Source organism: Nerophis lumbriciformis, linkage group LG02 (assembly GCF_033978685.3).
Source record: "Nerophis lumbriciformis linkage group LG02, RoL_Nlum_v2.1, whole genome shotgun sequence".
Lineage (NCBI taxonomy): Eukaryota > Metazoa > Chordata > Actinopteri > Syngnathiformes > Syngnathidae > Nerophis > Nerophis lumbriciformis.
Window position 1 is genome coordinate 24,475,087 of NC_084549.2, and position 23,363 is coordinate 24,498,449.

The following is a 23,363-nucleotide window of genomic DNA, read 5'->3' on the forward strand; positions in this document are numbered from 1 at the left end:
GTATGCCACACAGTTTCACTGGTTGCTGTCAATCACTACGCCTTCTTTATAACACGGAATATTGCTGGTATTTGGTGATATGTTTAGACTTTCACCAAGACCAGGGTTTACCTCCAACCCCCTGCTGATTCAAACCCCATCGTCAGTCTGTGCATCTGTTCTTTCATTGCCGACGCTCTTCTGTTTTACTAACAGCTGCTATACTTTGCCTTTTCCTCCCCTAACTATGTTGCTGACAAAAGTTGCATTGATGAAAGCTGATTTGCAAGGTAGATAGTTTTGTCTAATACAGAATTCCTCCTCCTCTCCTCCACACTTCTACACAGTATCACATTGCTTAAGTTGGAGGACTACCACCTTTTCCGTTCACTCCTGCCCCAAAGTCTCATATGAATGCAAGGACAAAACATTTCTGTTGGCTCACTTTGTCAAATCTATGGTATTTTTTTTTTCTTTGTTCATATTTTTTTTTATCTCTCATTTGTTCTGTACCCCAAAGTGACATTTTAACTGAAAAAATTTAATCATTTTCTTTATCCTTTATATGGCATTGTTGTACATTTAACGATGCCACATGACTGATTTATGTGCTACTCATTCTACAAACGTAGATCATTACCAGTATTGAAATGTAGGTAACACTTTAGTATGGGGAACATTATTCACCATTAATTAGTTGCTTATTGAGGGAAGACTCTTAGTTAATGTATTACTGGTTGTATAAAAAGGCCATGCAGAATAAGGCATTAATAAGTACCGTATTTTTCGGAATATAAGTCGCACCGGAATATAAGTCGCACCTGCCGAAAATGCATAATAAAGAAGGAAAAAACATATATATATACATTTTTTGGGGAAATGTATTTGATAAAACCCAACACCAAGAATAGACATTTGAAAGGTAATTTAAAATAAATAAGGAATAGTGAACAACAATAGCAATTACCGTATTTTTTGGAGTATAAGGTGCACCGGAGTATAAGTCGCACCTGCCGAAACTGCATAATAAAGAAGGAAAAAAACATAAATAAGTCGCACTGGAGTATAAATCGCATTTTTTGGGGACATTTATTTGCTAAAACCCAACACCAAGAATAGAAATTTGAAAGGCAATTTAAAATAAAAAAAGAATAGTGAACAACAGGCTGAACAAGTGTACGTTATATGACGCATAAATAACCAACTGAGAACGTGCCTGGTATGTTAACGTAACATATTATGGTAAGAGTCATTCAAATAACTATAACATATAGAACATGCTATACGTTTACCAAACAATCTGTCACTCCTGATGGCTAAATCCCATGAAATCTTATACGTCTAGTCTCTTACGTGAATGAGCTAGATAATATTATTTGATATTTTACGGTAATGTGTTAATAATTTCACACATAAGTCGCTCCTGAGTATAAGTCGCACCCCCGGCCAAACTATGAAAAAAAACTGCGAGTTATAGTCCGAAAAATACAGTACTTAATAATGTCTAATTGAGAGCCAATATGTTATTAATTTGCATGTTAATAAGAAACTAATTAATGGTGAATAATGGGTAACACTTTAGTATGGGGAACATATTATAAGTAACAAAGACTTAATTTAGAGTTATTCGGACACTAGGGGAACATATTGAAAGTAACAAAGACTTAATTTAGAGTTATTCGGACACTAGGGGAACATATTGAAAGTAACAAAGACTTAAGGGTTAGGTTTAGGGTTATTATAGTTTTGTGTTTTGTTATGTAAGAACAGACCATATTCATTAAATGGTATTAAAGGGAGAATTATATACATCAACTTCCTTACTTAGTACTAATAAGCAATAATTCTGAGGTTATTGAGGGAAAACTCAAAGTTAATGGCTTACTGGTTGTATAATAAGGCCATGCAGAATACGGCATTAATAAGTACTTAATACTGAATAATTAAGAACCAATGTGTTACTAATTTGCATGTTAAAAAGAAACTAATTAATGGAGAATAATGTTCCCCATACTAAAGTGGTACCGAAATGTACAAAGTATTTCAAAAGCAAAGCTGAAAAGAAACTAAATGATTAAAAACAAAAAGTTAATGTAAAACATTAAGGTGTAAAACTCACTTTCATCGTGGGCCGCGTCACACTTGTGGCTGCCATCAGAGGGCCGCTTGTAACTGCAAAACATATACAGTAAGAAGGGGATTTGTCTGGCCCCATTTGTCGCGATTTACCTGACACATGAAACATGCCGAATTGGGGGAGTGCACTATCCACTTTAGCCGCCGGATGGCAGTAGCGTGTTGGATATCTTAAAATGTGTTGTGTGGCAATTCCAAATTTGACCACAGCGTCAGTCGCTATGTAGAGTTGCACTTTCCATCATTTTTAGCAGACTGCATTGCAAAATTATTAACCCCCCCCACTTTCCTCTCATGTGAAATCTACCCAGGAATGGGGCCATATGAATCCTTTCTCTACTATGACAATATACATTTATAACTAGGGATGTCCGATAATGGCTTTTTGCCGGTATCCGATATTCAGATATTGACCAAACCCTTAATTACCGATACAGATACCAACCGAAACCGATATCAACTGATACCAATATATACAGTCGTGGAATTAACACATTATTTATGCCTAATTTGGACAACCAGGTACGGTGAAGATAAGGTCCTTTAAAAAAAAAAAAAAAAAAAGAAAAAAAAAAGATAAATAAATTAAAAACATTTTCTTGAATAAAGAAGAAAGTAAAACAATATAAAAACAGTTACATATAAACTAGTAATTAATGAAAATGAGTAAAATTAACTGTTAAAGGTTAGTACTATGAGTGGACCAGCAGCACGCACAATCATGTGTGCTTACGGACTGTATCCCTTGCAGACTGTATTGATATATATTGATATATAATGTAGGGGCTTCACGGTGGCAGAAGGGTTAGTGCATCTGCCTCACAATACGAAGGTCCTGAGTAGTCTTGGGTTCAATCCCGGGCTCGGGATCTTTCTGTGTGGAGTTTGCATGTTCTCCCCGTGACTGCGTGGGTTCCCTCCGGGTACTCCGGCTTCCTCCCACCTCCAAAGACATGCACCTGGGGATAAGTTGATTGGCAACACTAAATTGGCCCTAGTGTGTGGATGTGAGTGTGAATGTTGTCTGTCTATCTGTGTTGGCCCTGCGATGAGGTGGCGACTTGTCCAGGGTGTACCCCGCCTTCCGCCCGATTGTAGCTGAGATAGGCTCCAGCGCCCCCCGCGACCCCAAAAGAGAAAAAGCGGTAGAAAATGGATGGATGGATGGATGGAATGTAGGAACCAGAATATTAATAACAGAAAGAAACAACCCTTTTGTGTGAATGAGTGTAAATGGGGGAGGGAGGTTTTTTGGGTTAGTGTACTAATTGTAAGTGTATCTTGTAATTGTTATGTTGATTTAATAAAAAAAAACAATAAAAAAATAATTAAAAAAACGATACCGATAATAAAGAAAATGATACCGATAATTTCCGATATTACATTCTAAAGCATTTATCGGCCAATAATATCGGCAGGCTGATATTATCGGACATCTCTATATATAAGTGCCCCATGATATTATACAAGTGTTCCTTCATTTGATTATTATCATTGTTTACCAACAAACTAGTTGGAAAACAAGCATTATTTAAAGTGTCTATTGTAGAATTTTTTTTTCAATCAGTTAGAATGACCAAAAAAACATTTAATACATTTATGCATCAAATAATAAATTAATATTCAGTCAAAATAGGTGTATCAAAGTCAATTATGGGTTTGGTTTTGGAATTGGAATTGCATTGTTATGGTATTGTTGTGTATTGTTTTGTTGGATTGACTAATAAAAATAAATAAATAAAAAATACAAAGTACATTTTATATATATATATATATATATATATATATATATATATATATATATATATATATATATATATATATATATATATATATATATATATATACACATGGATTTATATTATTTGACAAGGTTGTAAGCAGGTTATATATAATTATTGAACATGATTAAAATGACTAATTACTAGTTCAGAGTTAATATTTCCACTTCCTCTGGAGTGGAAAAGTTGGGCCCTGAGGTCAAAAGGTTAAAGACCTTTGCTCTAGTTTAGTTTAGATTAGTCTTTATTTGAAGGGACAATGCACAGAAACAATACACTCAAAGACAGATATGTTCTGCACCAGATTATAGCTAAATAGCTCATTTCCATCTGCAGTCCCTGGCTACCTAAATGAAAGGGATACACAAAATACAACCAAATACAATCATACGCGTGTAATAAAATTAAGAAAAGTCATGAAATGCCCTTTCATTGACACATACTTATTATACAATACAACCACACCTCATTTACGTCATCACACAAAGACAATACATGCTCTTGTTCACATCTGTCATCATTTGTAAAACACAACCATGATTTTAACACACACACACCTCACAGCTCACAACAACATGCTCTCATGGAAAAATATAATACACATTAAGTTGATGTGTCAATCATAGTGCCCACCTCAGTGACCGTCTAAGCATCACTGTAAAGCCTGCTAACAACCCCTTTAATATACCGGCTTGTTAAGGATTATCACATTTCAATGTAATTCTATCTTTATTTAATTTGACTTACTTAAACTACTATTATTTGAGTAGAAGGCTTGTTAAAATTGCATCTATGTTTATTTATACCTGTCAAATATGCACAGGGGAACAAATGCAATGTACAATCCTTTAATTGGTCAGAATACAAATCAACTGTAAATAGCCACACTACCAGTGGCGGGCCGTGCGTTTCCCACCTAGGCCTTCAGCGATGTCCGACTTCAATGATTACCTCTCAAAATACCATCATTGATGTTCCCACATGACCATTGCTGGAGAAATACTATACAGGAACACATTTACGCCCTACTGGTCATTGAAACACATGAACAGTGTACAAAATGGGGTATTTTTTGATCAATTAAAACACATCAGCAATTAAAACATAAACCGTAAATTTCTCTGCTTGGCTTATGCAACTTCCGATCAATAAAGTTTGATTCAAAGTACACACTTCTCAAAGATATATTAACTGCCCTGACCACATGATGGCGACAAATACACATGTTAATTAAATGACTAGCATAACACACTTTAACAACAAGAGTTAACAGCTACTGTCAACAACTTGTGATCTAATTGGCTATCACAACTGTCTATCAACTCTATGTTCTCAAATTCATCCACTAACGGTCCCGATCGGTATCCAATCACAGGACGCGTAAATGTCACGTTCAACGTAAGGCCATCTAGAAGGCCTTACTGACAACAACTTGTGATCTGATTGGCTATCGCAGCTGTCTACCAACTGTATGTCCCCGTTCACTTACAGTGCACTGACGCCCGCATTGTTGATTCTGATTTGGTACAGCATGTCAACATAAGATAGCTGAATTCTGATTGGATACAAACTAAAACTAAAAACACCAGCACTGGAACGAGCATAATATGACATGAAGAGAATATGAATACTTTTAGATATTTAGGGAAAGTAAATTAAAAAATAATTGCAATTATGATCATGATTTCTGGTTTTGTTAGGCCAGCAGAGAAGGCCTTGCTGGCCCTGACGGTACACCACTGCACACTAGTTGTATTTGATTAAAGGCACATCCACACTATATAATAATGAAAGATGTACTTAAGGATTTAATTGAAAAAAAATCCTACTGTCATCCATACTAACCATCTGTACTTAATCCACCATGAGCTGCATTAGCGCAGCGTCTCTGTCACACACATACTGTACTTGCACTGCATGGGGATTTAGAGGAGGAAGGTTAGACTGGAATAAGGCACAAATAAGTGCATGCCATTGAAGAACCAGCAGATGATTGTATTTTCGGTAACACTTTAGTATGGGGAACACATTCTAAGTAAGAAATACTTAATTTACAGTTATTCGGACACTAGGGGAACATATAAGGGTTAGGGTTAGGGTTACTAGTAAGCAATAATTCTGATGAGGGAAGACTCTTAGTTAATGGCTTACTTGTTGCATAATAAGGCCATGCAGAATAAGGCATTAATAAGTGCTTAATAATGATTAATTAAGAGCCAATATTTTACTAATCAACTAATTAATGGTGAATAATGGGTAACATTTTAGTATGGGGAACATATTTTAAGTAACACAGACTTAACTGTCAGGGTTAGGGTTATTGTAGTTTTGTGTTTTGTTATGTAAGAACAGACCATATTCATTAAGTGGTATTAAAGGAAGCATCATATACAACAACTTCCTTTCTGAGTACTAATAAGCAATAATTCTGAGGTTACTCTTAGTTAATGGCTTACTGGTTGTATAATAAGGCCATGCAGAATAAGGCATTAGTACTCAACCCTTGTGTAATGTTCATATTATTGTTACTCAGCCAGCGTTTGTGGGTCTGATTTTGTGGCTTTTAATGCCTCACAATCAAACACTTTTATGTTAAAATACTAAACAGATGTTTTCCTTATTCCAACAAACATCTGTTCGGTATTTTAACATAAACGTGTTTGATTGTGAGGCATTAAAAGCCACAAAATGCAACGGGTTCATCAGACCCAAAAACGCTGGTTGAGCAACAACAATATGAACGTTGCACGGAAAATTTCTCTGCCAGTTTCTGCATCCCACGGGGATTCTTCTTTTGTGTTTCTGCACCTGCAGTTCCCACACAAGGTTGCCACATTGTTTGTAAACACTGTCTGCTCTCATTTTCTCGCACATTTGACCCTCTGATGTTCTGTGTACCTACACTCTGTCCTCCTCCTGTCTAGGTGTGTGTGTGTGTGTGTGTGTGTGTGTGTGTGTGTGTGTGTGTGTGTGTGTGTGTGTGTGTGTGTGTGTGTGTGTGTGTGGTACACAGAACATCAATTTCCACACTTCTATTAGCTCCGGGTCCAGTGGACCCGGACATCTTATATGTAATAGAAATGTGTAGGGGGGGTGTATGGTGTGTGGTCAGTAAATATGTATTCTGATGTATGTTCTTCACAGAAAATGAGCCAAAGTCAGTGAGTCTCAGTTTGAAAAATTAATTAATTGTATCATTTTTCTTTTAATAAAAAATGAAAATGGGTCCCGCAGACCCGAACACCACACAAGGGTTAATAATGAATAATTAAGAGCCAATATGTTACTAATTTGCATGTTAATAAGCAACTAATTAATGGTGAATGTGTTCCCCATACTAAAGTGTTACCGTATTTTCTATTTTTGAAGCACACTGTCATAACAATACTTGTAAGAAAAATACTTGACTTTAATCACACAAACACTTTTTTTTGTCTGTGTCTGCATGCGAAATGTCAACTGTGACTTCATCTAATATGAAAGACTTTTTGAAGACTGTTTGGTCTGTTGTGTTCGGTCAAAAAAAAACACACATTTCTTTTTGGTGTGTTTTTACAGCAAAAATCTTTCTTTGTATGTCTCGCTTTTTTTGCAGGCGTTTATTTGTGTGACATGTTTTACTGTAGAGCGAAGTGGGACGAGTCAGTAGTGACGTGCGTCACGTCAGTGGGCTCACTGTGTGTTGTGCTTGTCTTCACGCTCAGGCCCCAGCACTACATGCCAGGAAGACTCATGTGCCAACCAGGGTGTGTGTCTTCAGCAGTGGGAGGGATTCAGCTGTGACTGCAGCATGACAACATTTGGCGGACCGCTGTGCAATGACGGTAGGCTTCCAGAACATGCGTCCAAGTGTTTTGTTTTTTTTGTGAGTTTTTTTCTGCTCACGTCCACGGTAAAGTAAGAATAGAATAGACGCGGTTTCACTCCATCCCAAGTCTGTGAATGGAATGACATGATTCATAGTTCAGTCCATCTGTGGGCTATTACAATGCATCCAGCAAAAGCTTAGTCACACATTTTAATGTTTGCAGATATGTGTCACGACATTCCTATCGCAGATCGTGCCTGTTTGCAGACAACATGCTCTATTTGGGTCCTCTCTACACCTGTTGGATTAAAACGAGGGATTATAGACGTGGGTTAGTGTAAATCTGCATTGTTCTCAGGTATGGAGTTGCTGATAAATAAGACAACTTGCTCAATGCTCCTCAATGATGTTTACTGCTAGATGGATCTATCTATATGTATTGGTTTACATTAGGGTTGTACGGTATACGGTATTATTATAGTACCGCGATACGAATGAATCATATTCGGTACTATACCACCTCTGAAAGGTACCGGCCTGGCGGCCGTCCTCGTCACGTCGTGTCATTGCTGGTTTACGAGCAGAGGAGCATGTTCGGCAGCGTACAATCACGGAGTACTTACAAGCAGACATAGTGTGTAGACAGAAAAGGGAGAACGGACGCATTTTGGCTTAAAGGGGAACATTATCACAATTTCAGAAGGGTTAAAACCATTAAAAATCAGGTCCCAGTGGCTTATTTTATTTTTCGAAGTTTTTTTCAAAATTTTACCCATCACGCAATATCCCTAAAAAAAGCTTCAAAGTGCCTGATTTTAACCACCCGTCCATTTTCCTGTGACGTCACACAGTGATGCCAATACAAAGAAACATGGCGGATAGAACAGCAAGCTATAGCGACATTAGCTCGGATTCAGACTCGGATTTCAGCGGCATAAACGATTCAACAGATTACGCATGTATTGAAACGGATGGTTGTAGTGTGGAGGCAGGTAGCGAAAACGAAATTGAAGAAGAAACTGAAGCTATTGAGCCATATCGGTTTGAACCGTATGCAAGCGAAACCGACGAAAACGACACGACAGCCAGCGACACGGGAGAAAGCGAGGACGAAGGCCATCGCCTTCTAATCTAACCTAATCAATGCTAACATGCTATTTAGGCTTGCATCATTATGCCTCATTTGTAGGTATATTCGAGCTCATTTAATATCCTTTACTTTTATCCTTGTTGTACATAATTTACTTTTGCATGTCTCATGACACATTTCAGATGTTTGTGTGCCATGTTGTTCCAGACCACAGCAAACATTACCCAGCTGGCCAAAGATTGTAATAAATCCATTAGAAGAAGACAGCCTGCCATTTCCTTTAACTTGAGACACATCTATACCTTTGGCCATTAAAAGCCAGTAATTTCCAGAAGTTATCTCACCTTCTGAGTAGCCTCTGATCTATTAATGGTTTCTAATGTTGTAAAAATGTGTATAATAAATATTACATTTCAACATTTCTGTCAATGAAGATTTGCTTCAGCCTGCGACAGTCATTTTGATAGTGGGCTAATGTAGCTAATATAGACTCCTAAATCATGTGTTGCCTTCATTATAAGACTTATGTACGCTTTTAATTTTTTGCGGCTCCAGATTTGTTTTTTATATTTTTGGTCCAATATGGCTCTTTCAACGTTTTGGTTGCCGACCCCTGATATAAATAAACATGAATTTAGCTTGCTAGTCTTTCATTTTGCAGTGATGGGAAAAGTCTAGACATTTTTGAAAATATATTGCAGTTGTACCTCTGCTAAAAATGTGAAAATTGCCGTTATACCTTAGCTCACCACACATTTTAGGAGAAATGCACCCTATCAATTTAATGCACCCACCTTCCTCCCAGTGCCACCCGCACTGGTGTTTTAATATCAATGTTTGTAGCAGGACTACCTTGAAAAAGATAATATTAAGTTGAATGTTAAAAAAAAAAACGAATGGCAAAAAAGAGACTCATCTGAACTACCGGTTCATTATTCAGATTGGCCCTTTGTTTAAAAAGAACTCTGTGTGAAATCAACATGATGCACTTCAAGTGTTGTGTGATATTAATGTCTTTTAAAGATCTCACTTAGTTTGAAGGACTCTGTACTCATTAAAGTTAAAAGCATCAGGGTAATACTTTGTGCAAATGCTTCTACTTTCTTATGCAAAACATGCACTGGAGGCTTTTGTTGAGTCGTTATTTTCCTGTGCACCGCTTCACGCAGTCAGGGGTGAATGGTCTCAACTGCAGTAAGGATAAAAGAACCAACGTGGCATTCTGTAGCTAACGCCAGTATTTACACACTGCAAAAAAGACTAGATTTTTGCAAACAAAAACTAAAAAGTAGTGGAGTTATCTGTCCTTGCAGATAGTTAATTTTACTTGATAGGACATCTTAAATTAAGATTTGCAGTGATGTGCAGTCCCGCCTCACCTGCCATCATGGAAAGAAAAAAAATGTAAAAAGAAAAACATATTTATTAAATTGTTAAATGTATCCAGTGATTATACTATAAAGTTATTTTCCATTTAACTTCACCAGTTTTAGATTATTTTTATTCAAAATCGCTGAATTTTCACATTTGCTGTTCAAATACTGAGAAGAGACAGTGCGGTGATCAGCAGCCAGTTGAGGCACGTCACTCATTTGTGTCTCACCATGGATTGCGGACTCGGCTAACTGCTGGCCTGCTGTGCAGTGAGACCGTATTGCTATATGAACTATATTATACATTTCCATAGTTTAGTTAGCTGAGGTATATAATGTACAGTGTATTTTGTCAACAACTGTATGTGTGTAACGTATTTCTTGTGCTGAGCGATCATAAAACGGCTGCAAAAGACGCACTGGGTGAGGCTCGCAGTAGTCCCGCCTCCTGCACCCCCGCCGTAGAATGCAACCCCTGACGGGAGTGTTATATCAACTAAAGCCCACACTTAAACTTTCCACGTGCAAGATTGAATCTATTTAATAATAATAATAATAATATATATAATAATATAATATAATAATAATTTCGCCACACCTAGTGTGTGTGTGACAATCATTGGTACTTTAACTTTAACTTTAACTTTATTTAAAAAAAGTTATTTCATAAGAAGCCAAAAAGTGCAAAAACAATAATGTTCGTGTTGGAGGAGTTGTGAATGACTGCAGGGCCACAACATTAGGTACACCTGCAGACTGCAGGTGTACCTAATTCACAACTCCTCCAACACGAACATTATTGTTTTTGCACTTTTTGGCTTTTTATTAAATAACTTTTGTAACCTATTTTTATGGGCTTTCCTCTTTGTGATGTTAAGTTCCTGTTATGCGCTGTTATACAGTAAATGCTTTGAGCTCTTATTTTGAAGGCGCTAAGAGCGGAAGTGATGACACGTTGGAGTGGAACGGAGGTTTTTGAAAGAAGGTAAATAAAGTGGTCCTCGTGTAAACTGGAGCCTCCGTGTTTTTTATTTTGTAGTTTCATACAGTATAGGCGACATTTATAAACCCTCGGTTACACTTTTTAAATAGATTCAATCTTGCACGTGGAAAGTTGAAGTGAGGGCTTTAGATGATATAACACTCCCGTCAGGGGGTTCATTAATCCAGCACAACAGCGGCGCATGGACTTAATTTATAAGTAAAGGTAAGACCATAATAACGTTTTTTTATTAAATGTGCTTTTTTGTGTGCTACAGTTTGTATGTGTAAAGTTAAAGTTAAGTTAAAGTACCAATGATTGTCACACACACTAGGTAGGTGTGGTGAAATTTGTCCTCTGCATTTGACCCATCCCCTTGTTCACCCCCTGGGAGGTGAGGGGAGCAGTGGGCAGCAGCGGTGCCACGCCCGGGAATCATTTTTGGTGATTCAACCCCCAATTCCAACACTTGATGCTGAGTACCAAGCAGGGAAGAATGCTGGTATGAGCTTTTAAACATAACCCGTTAACTGCTGCCAATCAAATGGTGAATAAGATACTCTTTAGGGTTCATATGTTTGTAAATCTGACTGTGATGAAGTCAGTGCCTCACCAGCCATGAACCTCACCGCACATCACTGAAGATTTGTATATCTCGAAATGAGCAGGACTTTTAAGATAGAAACAAGTCTTTTATTTTGAAAACAAGTATTATTCATTTTGTAATTCTAAAAGTAAGCATCCTTGGTGATGATGTTGCAGAATCCTTAAACAAGATTTTCTATGTGGGGGCAAACAAAATATCTTAATTGAATAGTTATTATCTAATTTCTAACATTTTTAAACTAGAATAGACACATTATAATCATTCATGCTAAAATTAAGATTATGATGTGAAGTCAATGACTTAACATAAGTAAATAGCTCTTAAAACTAGGGAAATTTCTAGAAATATTTTTTTTTATCTTGGCAAGTGGCAAATAAGTTGCAGTGTAGCAGCTTGATAACAGATTGCCGTTATTATATTCGCCCTCCTCTCCCTTTTCATCTGCTTGATCAGTGTTTCTCAAATATTTTCTGTTACGCCCCCCTGCTAGGAAAAAAGAAAATATTTTGCGGCCCGCCCACTCTCCACCGTGACTATAAAAAGTATAATTTGTCTATAAAATTGTTATAACTATACCTCTGCATAACATTGTAAGCTTATTAACACTAAAGCGGAGGTCTGCAACCTGCGGTTCCAGAGCCACATGCGGCTCTTTAGTGTCGCCCTCGTAGCTCCCCGCGGCTTTTTAGAAAATGTTTTCAAATAGAAAAAGATGGGGGAAAAAATATATTTTTGTTTTATTATGGTTTCTGTAAGAAGACAACATGACCCAAACCTCCCTAATTGTTAGAAATCCCACTGTTTATATTAAACATGATTCACTGATGAGAGTATTTGGCGAGCACCGTTTTGTCCTACTAATCTTGGCGGCCCGAGAACTCACCGTTGTTTGTTTGTATGTATAACTTTCTTCAACGATGCCACAGAAAGACATATTTTATGCCGCTCCTTCTTTGTCTCATTTTGTCCACCGAACGTTTTATGCTGTGCGTGAATGCACAAAGGTGAACTGTGTTGATGTTATTGACTTGTGTGGAGTGCTTATCAAGCATATTTTGTCAGTCCATGACTGCAAGCTAATCGATGCTAACATGCTATTTAACCTGGCTTTATGTACATATTGCATCATTATGCCTCACTTGTAGGTATATTTGAGCTCATTTAATTTCCTTTACCTATGTCCTCGGTGTATTTAATTTATATTTGTATTTCTCATGACATATTATCTGTATGTAATATTGCCTGCATTTCTGATAGTTGTTTGTGTGCCATGTTGTTCCAGACCACAGCAAACGTAACCCAGCTTGCATAGATTGTTATAAATCCATTCGAAGAAGACAGCCCACCATTTACTTTAAACTTGGACACACACACATCTATACCTTTGACCATTCTAAGCCAGTTACCGTACTTTTCGGAGTATAAGTCGCACCGGAGTATGTCGCACCTGCCGAAAATGCATAATAAAGAAGGAAAAAAACATATATAAGTCGCACTGGAGTATAAGTCGCATTTGTTGGGGAAATTAATTTGATAAAACCCAACACCAAGAATAGACATTTGAAAAGCAATTTAAAATAAATAAAGAATAGTGAACAACAGGCTGAATAAGTGTACGTTATATGAGGCATAAATAACCAACTGAGAACGTGCCTGGTATGTTAACGTAACATATTATGGTAAGAGTCATTCAAATAACTATAACATATAGAACATGCTATACGTTTACCAAACAATCTGTCACTCCTAATCGCTAAATCCCATGAAATCTTATACGTCTAGTCTCTTACGTGAACGAGCTAAATAATATTATTTGATATTTTACGGTAATGTGTTAATACTTTCACACATAAGTCGCTCCTGAGTATAAGTCGCACCCCGGCTAAAGTATGAAAAAAATTGCGACTTATAGTCCGAAAAATATGGTATTTAGAGGAGTTAGCTCATCCCCTGAGAAGCCTGCGTTTTACTAATGTTTTCCAATGTTGTAAAAATGTGTAGAATAAATATTACATTTCAACATTTCTGTCAACGAAGATTTGTGTCAGCCTACGACACATAGTCATTTTGATAGTAGGCTAATATAGCTAATTTAGACACTTATATAATGTGTTGACTTCATTATATCACTTATAGAAGGCTTTTAATTTTTTGCGGCTCCAGACAGATTTTATTTTGTACTTTTTTGGTAAAAAGCATATTTCCGAGGTCACACGCACAGTGCCCCTCCAGGGGGGCCCACCCCACTATTTGAGAAGGACTGCGCTGCTTTTTGCAGATGATGTGGTCCTGATGGCTTCATCTGGCCAGGATCTTCAGCTCTCACTGGATCGGTTCGCAGCTGAGTGTGAAGCGACTGGGATGAGAATCACCAAGTCCGAGTCCATGGTTCTCGCCCGGAAAAGGGTGGAGTGCCATCTCCGGGTTGCGGAGGAGACCCTGCCCCAAGTGGAGGAGTTCAAGTACCTCGGAGTCTTGTCCACGAGTGAGGGAAGAGTGGATCGTGAGATCGACAGGCGGATTGGTGCGGCGTCTTCAGTATTGCGGACGCTGTATCAATCCGTTGTGGTGAAGAAGGAGCTGAGCCGGAAGGCAAAGCTCTCAATTTACTGGTCGATCTACGTTCCCATCTTCACCTATGGTCATGAGCTTTGGGTTATGACCGAAAGGACAAGATCACGGGTACAAGCGGTCAAAATGAGTTTCCTCCGCCAGGTGGCGGGGCTCTCCCTTAGAGATAGGATGAGAAGCTCTGTCATCCGGGAGGAACTCAAGTAAAGCCGCTGCTCCTCCACATCGAGAGGAGCCAGATGAGGTGGTTCGGGCATCTGCTCAGGATGCCACCCGAACGCCTCCCTAGGGAGGTGTTTAGGGCACGTCCGACCGGTAGGAGGCCACGGGAAAGACCCAGGACACGTTGGGAAGACTGTCTCCCGGCTGGCCTGGGAACGCCTCGGGATCCCCCGGGAAGAGCTGGAAGAAGTGGCTGTGGAGAGGGAAGTCAGGGCTTCCCTGCTTAGGCTGCTGCCCCCGCGGCCCAACCTCGGATAAGCGGAAGAAGACGGATGGATGGATGGATGCGCTACATCAACAACGGGCAAAAGTTGCCGTGAACTCTTGTGAGCCTTCTTTGTGTAGAAAAATGGCGCTCAACTTTGTTTTCCCAGTCTTGCATATTCATTGTGAATGCTCATTTACAGCAGGGGGGAGCAGACCAGCTCTTAGGACATGTGAGAATATATTACATTTGGGTCTGTTGAGCCTCGTTACTGTTGCTACTGTAGCCACATTGTTCCTGCAGACCTAATAAAACAAAAGTGCAAATCAATATCACGACCCGTGGGATGCGATATCCAGTACGGCCGCAACGAAATGCTTTCCTAGAACTGTGACGAACTTGAGTTGGTGGAATGAATAAAGATGCAAGTCTTGCATCTTTCTGCCAAGGAGAATCTGTGCGAGAGGAATGAACCTAAAGTTGTATCTTCGCTGATGGATTGTCATGGGAATTGGAAGAGGGGTTGAAAAATGAGAGAAGCTGCCGGAAAATATCGTTTTTATACTTCTGTTAGCAAGAGAAAGGCCATTTGGAACACAGCGATGGATTCAATGAAAGTAGGTTACAAGTAGAGTTTATCGAGTTATCTTACTTTAGTACCTTGCCTGCTGCCTCTGTATCATTAGCATGATATGTAATCGCTGTGTTGTACTTACAAATGACACAATAAAGCCCAACTCTTTGCCAAGGCTGTGTGGTAAATATGCTGCTGTTGGCATTGCACCAACTATGGCAGCATAGCTTTTACAGCGGCCTATTAACATTTATAGCCACACCACACTGCATATGCTGGCATATACAGTACCTTAGATGTGTCCTCTACAGCCTGTTTATAGGGTTTGTAGTTGCTGGTGCATGCAGTAGCATTGTATTAAAATATTAAATAATGTATTTTGTATGAACATATTTTGTTCATTATCTTACAAACACTTCCGGTATGCACCAACTTGGCTTTAAAGATCAGTCTAGCTTTGGCTTATATAGAAAAAAAAAACATATAATTCAATGCTTGCAATTTCCCTTTATTTCAATAATCCTTACTCAAATAATTCGTAATGAAACATATTGAGTCTTTGAGAAAAGCCTGCTTTACAATTAGGCCTGGTTCAGTTACACATTTTGCTGGACGATACATTTTCCCAAAAATTATTACAGATAAACAATATTATAGTCAGCATTATTTTGAGAACAATTCAAGCACTAATGTAATCCTAATATATAATAATATTAATGCAAGTAACCATTTCAAATTTAATACACTTTTATCTCTCATTAGTATGTTTTACCTTTGTTATTGGATAGTCAACCACTTTTGATTATCCTGTATACAGTTAAGTAAACAAACATTGACAATTCAATTGACTCTCAATCTTTAGGAGGAAAAATTGCATTTTGATTAATATTGAACTGGGTGGGGTGTTTTTTGCCTCTGTCAACCACCATAAATTTAAAGTTAAAGTACCAATGTCATAACCAATACCATTGTCACACACACACTGGGTGTGGTGAATTTTGTCCTCTGCATTTGACCCATCCCTATGTTCACCCCCTGGGAGGTGAGGGGAGCAGTGAGCAGCAGCGTGCGCCGCGCTCGGGAATCATTTGGTGATTTAACCCCCAATTCCAACCCTTGATGCCAAGCAGGGAGGCAATGGGTCCCATTTTTTTGAAGTCTTTGGTATGACTCGGCCAGGGTTTGAACTCACACCCTCCCTTGTCTCAGGGCGGACACTCTAACCACAAGGCCTCTGAGCTTGCATACTGTACATATACATTTAGCATACTGCATACTTGCCAACCCTCCCGGATTTTCCGGGAGACTCCCGAAATTCAGCGCCTCTCCCGAAAACCTCCCGGAAGAAATTTTCTCCCGAAAATCTCCCGGAATTCAGCCGGAGCTGGAAGCCACGCCCCCTCCAGCTCCATGCGGACCTGAGTCCAGTGTGCGCACACAAGGAGACGAAGCAGAAGAACGAGACCATAGTCGAAGAGCGCACGGGAGACACTTCTCCAGGGCCGATGTATGCTCGGGGCAACACTCTTCACCTTACCCGGCAGTGGGTCTCCACAGCGGACGACTTTAGGGTGAATGATGAGTCCAGCGATAAGTTGCAAATCTTGCTTTATTGATTGCTTGCACACAGCCAATCCAACACAAAACCAACTAGTCCCTCCCCGCACTCGCTACCGCTCCCTCTCTTCTCTCGCCCACACACTCACTGACGTCACTCACCTCACATGCTGTCACCTATTAAAGGGCCACACACACACATACTCTACTCTCATAACACACAGTACAGTTAGTAGAACTGTGTTTTCATTACTTTGTATTTGATAGGTGCCATTGCCCCGGAATTGTATTGCATTGTACTTTCAAGTACAACAATGAGTAGATGAGTGTTATGTGTGTGTATATGTGTAAATAAATGAACACTGAAATTCAAGTATTTCTTTTATTTATATATATAATAAAATAAATAAATATATATATAGCTAGAATTCACTGAAAGTCAAGTATTTCATACATATATATATGTATATATATATATATATATATATATATATATATATATATATATATATATATATATATATATATATATATATATGAAATACTGAGTTGGTGAATTCTAGCTGTAAATATACTCCTCCCCTCTTAACCACGCCCCTAACCACGCCCCCGCCCCAACCACGCCCCTCCCCACCCCTGACCACGCCCCTCACCCCCCACCTCCCGAAATCGGAGGTCTCAAGGTTGGCAAGTATGGCATACTGGCTTGTTCAACCAATTTGATAGGCAAATGTTTCTCATCGGGTATGAAGCCAAAATATTCCCATAACAGAACATTTTTGTTGCGTCTTGGCATGGTAAGGTGTTCCAAGCGATTTCAAGATGTGGAAGACAGCAGGCAGCTTGCAGGTAAGATGAGGGGTTAATTCTTCAGCAAAAATACAAAACAAAGCACGCCCCTGAGAAGTGAGGCAAAATGAGATAACTCTAGAGAGTTTTAGCATAGTATAGCTATTAAGAAATGTTGATAGTCGCGTGGAAAGAACAACCAAACAGTCGCCTAGTGGCGAACGACAAACATGCAAGGACTGGCTGGGTGAGACAGGTATAGGAAGTGGGATTGGCAGCAAGTGTGTGTCCTAATCACTAAACAGAGGCCGGTGTGTGAGCTCAGCGCTCCTAGCAACGGTGTGACAGGTCATGGCAATTTGCTTTGTAGTCATTTGCTTTCCTCCTAATTGTTGTTTCCTTGCGACACTTTCTCACTTGCAACTGGCGAGGCTCTGTCGCTGTCGGAAGCTTGCGGTCCCGCTTGTACTCGCAGAGGGAAAAGATTGTCGATGACTGACACGAGTATTTACTCTGTTCATTTAATTCGGCTTATCAGGCTATGAAAGCGCTCAGGTGCTGAGAGCGATGCACAGAGGGCACTCTCTTATACAAAATATGATGAAAACAAACACGCAAACATGGCAATTTATCGATTCTGGCTAAGTTATCGAGTTTATTTTCATTTATTGTTTGATCAATTGACTTATTGATAATCGGCCCAGGCCTTCTTACAATCGAGATATAGCTATATGCAAATCAGGTGGTGCCAAAAGACCCCTTGCCCCCAGCAAATCAGTCTTCCTCTCACTCTTACACACAAGTAAAAGATACAGCCGTGTCTCGAAGTTTGAGGCAAGTGAGAAAACGGAGAAGTCATGGTGCCAAGTTTAAGATCGATATCATACATTTGTATGTACATCGAGTAGTTGTGAAATACAGAATATAAAGGTCAAGTTGCAGTGTTAAGCTGCCTCTGGAGGCCATACCCACACATGGTCATGAGAGCTATAACCGTCAAGCAGCTAAGTACAATTTCCTTTTTTTTGTAATCTGTCAGTTGTTTGGAAACATGATTTTAAGAACAATATTTTAATTCTGTCTTTGATTTTGTCTAAACATTTTTTTATTAGTGAGTATTGGGTACAAAAGATATAATCTGGGATCAGTGCTTTAGTATTAAGATACTATAGTATTCAGCCAAAGGCTACCAGTATTGTCAGGACCTGCTTTGAGACTTGTTAGAGATTGTCTGCCCATTGAGCTTCGGAAATCTCAGTTGATAAGTAGCTGGCGTGTCGGGGATAGATGTCTAGTCTTGACATCCTTAGGGACTTTGCCTGCAGTGGTCAAGCATGTGAGGGTAATGTATAGAGACAAACAGAATGGTTTTTGCTGTTGAGCTTAAGTGGGTCGAGAAGAGGCTACCGAGTAAGGTCGGCCTGAGCTCCACGCAACTTTTACCTCGCTTGGTTGCTCATCCACCCTGTCTTGTAGCCCAGGCTATTAGTGCCATGTCAATATTGAAGCAACAATGAAGGTAGTGCAGTCTACAATTGTCTCCATTGTCTGTGCCCAAGGGGCAAAGACAGTATATTCTCCCTTGATTTGTGTCTTGCTTACTCACTGGTGTCTTTGCATCTTAAGAATAGCATATCTGGGCCCTGTGTTGCTTTCTTTAGCACATGTAAATATGGATTTCACTAAACGCTTGCTTTGTGTAACATTTGTTCCAACATTCCAATTGCATATTAAACAGACGGCATTCACTTCCAAACAAATTAGTGATTTATGAAACACTAATATGCAATATAATGGCATGAATAAAGGCATGTAGCCACAGTGGTACTCAGTTCCCAGAAAAAGCCTTCCAATTGGTCCCAAGAATGTGAATGTGCCTTATGTACAGTAATAATAATAATAATAGCAATATGACAACTAACAATACGGTGGTACCTCAACTTGAAAGTGCTCCAACCAAACATTGTTTGAGATAAGAGCCGTCTCTCAGCTAATTATTATGCTTTAAGTTTTAAGCAAAAAACTGAGTTCCATGCATCCCTGCCATTAGTTGGCATAGCAAATGCCACAGTGACTCACTAGCAATAGCTTATAGCTAAAGATTGTCATAATTTTGTTTTCCAACAATTGGAACAAAGAAAGTGAGTGTAAAGGACAGTACTGAGAAGAAGTGACATTGATTTAAGATACGATTGCTTTGAATTAAGAGCCCCGTCACAGAACCAATCAACCTTGTAAGTTGAGGTATGGCATACTTGCCAACCTTGAAATCTCCGATTTCGGGAGGTAGGGGATGGGGAGGGGTAGGGGCGTGGTCGGGGGTGGGGCGGGGGGCGTTGTTGGGGGCGATGGGCGTGGTTGGGGGTGGGGCATGGTTAAGAGGGGAGGAGTATATTTACAGCTAGAATTCACCAAGTGTCAAGTATTTCTTATATATATATATATATATATATATATATATATATATATATATATATATATATATATATATTTCAGTGAATTCTAGCTATATATATATATATATATATATATATATATATATGTATATAAATAAAATAAATACTTGAATTTCAGTGTTCATTTATTTACACATATACACACACATAACATTCATCTACTCATTGTTGAGTTAAGGGTTGAATTGTCCATCCTTGTTCTATTTTCTGTCACTGTTTTTCTAACCATGCTGAACACCCTCTCTGATGATGCATTGCTGTGTGGCACGCACAAAAGTGCTTTCATCAAATGCGCTAGAGTCTGGAATCTTCCATCTCTCCCTAGCATGGCCCAAAATCGGTCAATCTTTGCTTCCTGAGGAAGATCTTCACTGCCAAGCACTTGGTAGTCCACTACTTCCTGGAGGCTATCCAGGTCCAATTGCAGCTGCGGCTTGGAACTTATAAGCGTATTTCTTCATCTTACTCGTCGTCGGCGTCGCCACGGCTGTATCTTCCTCGTTCTTCTGCTTCGTCTCCTTGTTGTTAAGCGTAGTCGGGAGGCAGGAGCGAGTCGTCGTAGTCCGGGGGCGAGCGAGAAGTCGAGAACCAGGAAGCACGAGGAAGACAGGGAAGATCCAGAAGCACACGACACACAGCGTGACTCGGGGACGCACACAGGGAAGGTACGATGTACAGATTGCTACGTTCTGGCAAAGGATCTCTGGTGGCAGTTGTTTAAGTAGTCGTCCCTCTCATCACTGCCCGGGTGTGTTGATTGAAGATGGAACGCAGCAGCTTGAGTGACGCGCGCGCGCGCGCTTGGAGGTGCGCTCAGCGCGGCTCCCAGATGATTGCGCACTGGTGTGCGTCTGGGCCGTGACAAAGATGGCAGTATTGCCCTGTTTAAGAGTGTCACAACATTGCTGTTTACGGCAGACAAACTGCTTTACAGTAGACGAAAACATGACTGCTGTTGTGTGTTGTTACCGCGCTGGGAGGACGTTAATGAAACTGCCCAACAATAAACCCACATAAGAAACCAAGAACTCGCCCTTGATCATTCTACAGTTATAACGTGATTGGGCAGGCACGCTGTTTATATTGTGGGAAAGTGAATGTAAAAACAGGTCAGGTCCACATGGAGCTGGAGGGGGCGTGGCCTCCAGCTCGGCCTAAATTTCGGGAGATTTTAGGGAGAAAATTTGTCCCGGGAGGTTTTCGGGAGAGGCGCTGAATTTCGGGAGTCTCCCGGAAAATCCGGGAGGGTTGGCAAGTATGAGGTATGGATGTGTTTGAAATATACAATAATATTGTATGAATCAAACACATGCATGTTTATCGCTGTATTATAGTATTATGACAGTTAATTAAACTGATCAACCATAGAAATCCCTTGAACATAAATACATAAAGTGCTGTGTAAAAGTATTGGGCCAATGTAATCTCTGTTAAAATCCTGTTTTACTATCATATTGACATAGTAAAACAGTTAACAGTAAAACCGATTGCAGAGGTTGTGTATAGTCTAAGGAAGCACCTTTTCTAATTTGATGAAGATTTTGAGAAAGGTTCAGAGACAATAATTATACAATAGTATTATGCATTACGGCAGCATTGGAACTGTACAACATTATGCTAATAAAAGGACAAACATGCAAATATGGCAATTGACTAAGCCTTTTTTTTCACTGGACTGGAACTTTTCCCTATTTCAGAGCATCTATGAAGTAACATCGTCGGGACAAAATATAAAGGGTTTTAGAGGGTCAATATGTTGAAAAGTGTTACGGGTAAACTAGTCCACTTGCGTTTCATTGAATAACTACATAAAAACAACACCCACTTACCCTGGCATGCACGCAACGAAGTGGTCAGTAGAATTAAACCACTTGGTTTGTTTCAAGGGTACCTAGAGCAGCAGCTCTGTGGCCGTGGGGCGTTTGAGCCACTTGATTCTGCTGTCACAACAAAGTAATGTTCTGTGGGCAAAGCTTAACATATCAGATTCATGGATAAGAAAATATTCTGGTCGTAATGTGAATATACTCCAAGATAAAACAATGGCTCTTAATAGAGTATGTCTGGATGATCACTTATCCCCATGGATGCAACCCATTCAACAATTGTTCTAGAATTATGTTTTGACAGTAATTTAGGATATATAATCATCACAAATCAATATGATCAGTCTTTGGGAGATTGGTTGGTAAAAGCCAGTTGTCTTTCTTTTAGCTGTGAAACATTGAGACGGTTGTGTACGTAGTCTTACTTTCATTAACTTTTTTTTCCATCACATCACAACTAAGTATGGCACTATGCGGCCCAATTATTTCTTCAAACTGATTAAGAGCCTAGATTTAAATAGGTTTCTGTGTCAGGGGAATGGTGGGTGCTGGCATAGAAACAAGGCAACGCGTTCATTTCGAATGACGTTACGCAGAGTTCTAGTAAAAACGTAAAACAATGCAACTTTGAATGATGATGATGAAGTAAAGCATAGGCGTTTAAGTTCTGCGTGACTTATTGTCTTTTGCGGTGTTGCTTATACCGTCCCGTTGGAGTTTGCATGGAGAACATTTAATGGTTTATGTGGTGTACTGGAGAATTTAGGATTGTGCACTGGTGACTTAAGTCATCATTAAGTATGCAGTTGTGTCTCCATAACCCAGGCCTAATTAAGATGAAGAGATTGTGCAGAACAACCCTGCTGGGTGTTACACTGAACATTCACGCTTTAGGCAATTAAAAATCTTAGTCAACATTTAATATTGCACTCTGCATCAGTGTGTAACAATCTAGAGCTACAAACGCAACTTATGAACAGGAGTGGTACTTGACACAAGGTGTAATATTTAGATAATAGTAACAAACAATATTACACTGGTGTGTATTTGTCACTGGTCAACATCGCACATTACCGGATAAGAGGATATTTGGTGAAAGCGGTTTGCAAATAGCAGGGATGTGCAACATTTGAGAGCTGCATGCATTGATTTAAAGGGGAACATTATCACAATTTCAGAAGGGTTAAAACCATTAAAAATCAGTTCCCAGTGGCTTATTTTAATTTTCAAAGTTTTTTTCAAAATTTTACCCATCACACAATATCCCTAAAAAAAGCTTCAAAGTGCCTGATTTTAACCATCGTTATATACACCCGTCCATTTTCCTGTGACGTCACACAGTGATGCCAACACAAACAAACATGGCGGATAGAACAGCAAGGTATAGCGACATTAGCTCGGATTCAG

The 23,363-nt window shown here is 39.3% G+C and overlaps 1 protein-coding gene across 19 annotated transcripts in view; it reads left to right on the forward strand.

Moving 5' to 3' along the window:
- Positions 1 to 23,363, forward strand: part of LOC133605783 (neurexin-1a-like) — a 670,433-nt gene that overhangs the window by 368,875 nt on the left and 278,195 nt on the right. For 18 of the 19 annotated variants that reach the window (XM_061959083.1, XM_061959095.1, XM_061959164.1 and 15 more), the window contains one exon: positions 7,601 to 7,720. The exons of the other annotated variant lie outside the window; for it this stretch is intronic. In XM_061959083.1, the coding sequence (XP_061815067.1) occupies positions 7,601 to 7,720 (120 nt within the window). The remainder of the gene's footprint in view (positions 1 to 7,600; positions 7,721 to 23,363) is intronic. 19 annotated transcript variants of the gene reach the window in all.